General features: G+C 35.1%; 1 protein-coding gene across 1 annotated transcript; it reads left to right on the top strand.

Annotated features, from left to right (window-relative positions):
* The first annotated feature begins 287 nt into the window (after nucleotides 1–287).
* LOC134789535 (venom carboxylesterase-6-like) lies at nucleotides 288–3,345 on the top strand. The gene is made up of 3 exons (XM_063760110.1): nucleotides 288–470; nucleotides 1,234–2,489; nucleotides 2,742–3,345. Exons 1-3 carry the CDS (start codon nucleotides 288–290, stop codon nucleotides 3,226–3,228), a joined length of 1,926 nt encoding a protein of 641 aa, XP_063616180.1. The 3' UTR covers nucleotides 3,229–3,345.
* The last annotated feature ends 1,307 nt before the right edge of the window (nucleotides 3,346–4,652 follow it).

The following is a 4,652-nucleotide window of genomic DNA, read 5'->3' on the forward strand; positions in this document are numbered from 1 at the left end:
AGAGACCTCACTTGAGATGTATTATTTGACGAGAATAGAGAAAATTTGACGTTGACGCCTTTAGGAAACATGATTTCTAAAATAACGCATATTGTTTTTTAACCTTTATCACGTGAACAAGATAAGTCCACGTCAAAGTTACAACCCACACACTATACGTAAATATAATGTTATCTTACATTGGAGATTTTCCGAGAATATCTATCTATCGGATCGAGATAAATGTGAGGCTATTTGACGTATTACCAATACGGACTTCCAGAAAACTGCATGTCTATAACGAAATAATGAGACTAATAATATTTATTGGATTTTGCTTCTTCTTTGGTGTGTGGGGACAGGATGAGACTGTGACAAACCCAAGCGTGGAGATACAACAAGGGACAGTTATTGGTACGCTTGATCACGGAGTTTACGAGTTTCATGGGATACCGTATGCTGATTCAACTTCAGGGATTCATCGGTTTAAGGTACCTTAATAGTAAATCAATAATAAATAATTATATTTTTAAACTTTTTTACTAATAATAATAATATAATGTACGTAATAATATTAAATGACAAAAAATGTAAAATCCTCATGTCATCAATTGTCCTAGGAAAATTAAAACTAAAATCTGTTTGAGCGGTGAATTTAAATTATCATCGCTTAATTGTTTCTCAGTACAATAAAGGCACTTATTTATGTACATAATTATGTCTGACTTAGGTACGTCCAAATCCTTGAGCTTCAAACGTACCTACAATCGAACAAATTTGTGACCCACCATAGAAAGTTATCACAGTAAATATCAAAATAAATTAACTTTTAATTGTAATTTTCATTTGTTTTTATTTATTGTTTTCGTACATTATAAGTAGGTATATCAATAAATAAATACTTAATCTTACTTAATTAATGTAATGCCAAAGACGTAAGCAGTAAATGTAAAAAGGTTTCACAATTTGTCAGGAATCAAGTTATTCGATTATCAACCAACTAGGATAAATTTCAAAGTGTTATTTTTGTTAGAACAGTCAGAGAAAGAAAGTTTTTAATTTGAATTAAGCGAAAATATATCAATATTGCGGATTCAAAAACCTATGTACACACAACTGCGAAAGCACATACCCAGTTTATGAATGAAATCAGCTTCACACTTTAACAGCTACCTGTAGGTATATATGTTTATTCTATGTATGTATTCCATGTTTCTAATGTAACATTCTCTTCTATTTTTATTTTTATTTTAGGCACCCTTGCCGGCACCTACTTTTGAAGCACCTTTTGTAGCCAATCGAAAAGGCATTAAATGCATTCGAGCGTTAGGTGTCGGCTACGAGGGAGTAGAAGATTGCTTGGTAGCAGACGTTTACACCACAACCCTTGACAGCACCCGCAGACTCCCAGTCATGGTCTGGATCAAAGGCAGAGAGTTCGACAGAGTCTACGAACACGAACTGTCCTTTAAAAACTTTCTCGAACAAGATGTCATAATCGTCTCCTTAAACTTCCGAGAGTCAATATTCGGTTTTCTATGTTTAGGAACGGAAGTTGCGCCTGGTAATGCTGGACTCAAGGACATTATCGCGGGCTTGCACTGGGTTCAAGAGAACATTGAAAACTTCGGTGGCGACCCTGATTCTGTAACGCTCTTTGGACATGGCAGTGGTGCCGCTGCTGTTGATTTAGTATCGCTATCTCCAATGTCTGAGGGCTTAATTCACAGAGTGATAGCGCAAAGTGGTTCCGCTATCGCTCCATGGGCAGTTACCAGAGATAATTTGGAATATGCGATACAAGTTGCCGAAGCTCTTGGTCATACAGTGAGTGATATTAACACGCTTTCGGAAGTGTTTACAAAAACTAGCGTAGCAGCATTGACAGCAGTCATAAATGAGCTTGAACTCTTTGACAATTCATTAGCATTCGCACCTTGTGTGGAAAAACAAACGTTAGTATCTTCTATACCATTTATGACTACATCACCATATCAAGTCCTCAATGATGGAGAATTCTTGCAAATACCGATAATGACAGGCTATGTTGATAAAGAGGGCACTATAAGAGCCGAAGAGGCGATAGAAGATAATTGGCTGGAGAAAATGGATGAGTCGTTTGAAGCATTTCTGCAACCTGATTTAGAATTCGAAAACGAAGAAGATGAAAACCGCATAGCTGATAATATAAAACAGTATTATTTTGGTAGTGATGGTATAGACATGGACGAATATTTTATGTATCACGGTGATACAATGATAAAAGTATCAGCTATCCGAGAGGCACAGTTACGAGCGGCTTCATCGACATCTCCTGTATATTTATACCAATTTTCTTACAAGGGAACATTGGGAGATCCATTTGTAGGCCCAGTGGAAGTCGACGGCGCAGCTCATAGCGAAGAACTGGCTTACTTGTTTCATGAAACTACAGAGCAAGAATCCTCTCAAATAGATCTAACAGTAAGCGACATTTTAATTGAGCGGTGGACTAACTTCGCTAAAACTGGGTAAGAGTCTAATTTTCATTATTTTAAACTGTGTAATGTAACATCCTTAAACATAATGCTTAGCTTTTTCTCATGTCATCATATGGAAAAGTATGAGGAAAAGTATGAGGGCATATACTCTTAACCTCATTTCTCAAGAAGCATATTTGTATGTAAGTACTTTAGAATTTATATCTTATGACGAGAAAAAGAAAACTTTTGATAATTTAGCAAAACAGTCAAAATCACTTGCATAACGTTTTCTGTTTTCAGAAACCCGACTAGCCTTACTTCCCAAGTAACTTGGAATCCATTCACGTCGGAGAATAACAACTTCCTTCACATACTAAATGATGACAGCCAGCAGAGTTCTACTTTTGAAGTCGAAATGCAGAACCCTCATGCCGTCACTGTTGCGTTCTGGAACAGTATCTATCAAGGACACTTTAAGGATGCCGAGGGTCTGTTCGATCTCAATGAAAGGCAAGAAGATGATGTTATCGTTGTAGATAGTAATGAGAACACAGAAGACGGCGAAGAAAATCCAGAAGGCAGTGGGGAAAACCCAGAAGGCAGTGATGAATATACAGAAGGCAGCAATGAAAATACAGACAGTAATGAAGATATAGATGCTGTTGATACTGATGATAATGATGACGGTGAACCTGATTCAGCGTCTACGGCTGTTGCATACACGTTTTCCTTTATTGCCGCATTCGCGCTGTTGAACCAATTTCATATAACGAGGATTAGTTCTTGAAAAACGAGTCACTAGTGTGAACTACTAACTCAGTTTTTGAACATTTGTGAAAACTTTCGTGAATTTAATTTTTAAATTCGACGCTAAGTGATTCATTTAGAAGTAATAGTCACTTTAGTTAAATATCGCCTAAAATAAAGTAAAAAATTACATAATTATATTTGTTCCACATTTTTTTAGTAGGTACATACTTAATTTTAGTATAGTTAACCCGTTAAAACATTAACCCAGTGTCAAATTGTATTGGTAACCACGGTAACTTCAGGCTTAACCGCTTAAACCCGGGTTAGTGGGATGGTGCAAGTGGCGCTTAGATGACCTTTATGTAGACGAGTTACATAAATAAATCCTACAATCTACGTAAAGTCTTCATTTGTTGACGTTGTCTTATTATCCTGTAGGTACTTTTTTTGCATCATTAACTGGGGATTTAAAAAATTCTTAAGAAATGTCGTTCATTAAGGGGCCGGTATATGACGTTTTCGATTTAGACCTCACTTTGTAACCATAATTTGTTCAATAAATGTTTAATAATTGCATTAAATTACACGTAAATTTGTTCACGAAGAAACCGTGTACCGACTCTTCATGCCATTGTATTTTTAATTTGCTGTTATTCTCTACAAATCGACACTAAAAGTATCAAAAAATCAAAATATGGAGTTCCGTTTGAGACAGAAGCAAAACAATTTTGTCTTTGACAGTAATTGAATTATTGTATGATTCTGAAAGCTAGATAATTCAGCTACCAATTTATTATCGATTTATATTTTTACTCACAAAGACAACACAGAAATTCAATCTCAAATGTAAACTTTCGAACAATTTCCATACATTGACGACATCACTCAAAATTCTTCTTCAAGTCAGATGCCCGTTGGGGCTACACCGGAGCACACGTGTACTTCTTCAAATGAAAATGACAGCTTGATTTTCTTGCTTTTGACAATTATATTGACATTAAATCATATACGCACACGAGAAAGTATACCAGTAGATAAATTGTATTTCAAAAAATAGGGTACATAAATATCAGCTCGCGTCTCATTTAAATTTGATTTGCTGTTATAATGGTTGAAAACCGCAGTAAACTATCTTAAAACAATACGATTACAGTCGAATTTAAGTATTATGTTCCTTCAAAATTCGCTTAAAATGAAAAAAGTTTAAAGACTCATCTTTACTGATTGGACTCAATTTTTATTATGCTGGTATCATTTTGCGTCAGTTTAAAAACGTATTTGACTTCTGTACGTCAATGAATTTTGATGACAATTGTAATCTTGTATTATATTATAGAACTTTTATCTTAAAATAATGCCTATTAACAGGAAGAGTTATGTAATTCGTATAAGTAATACCTGAAAGTCTTGTACCTAGATCTGTAATACCATGGATTGCGACGAATAAATGATAATGATTAT

Source organism: Cydia splendana, chromosome 4, assembly GCF_910591565.1.
Source record: "Cydia splendana chromosome 4, ilCydSple1.2, whole genome shotgun sequence".
Taxonomy (NCBI): domain Eukaryota; kingdom Metazoa; phylum Arthropoda; class Insecta; order Lepidoptera; family Tortricidae; genus Cydia; species Cydia splendana.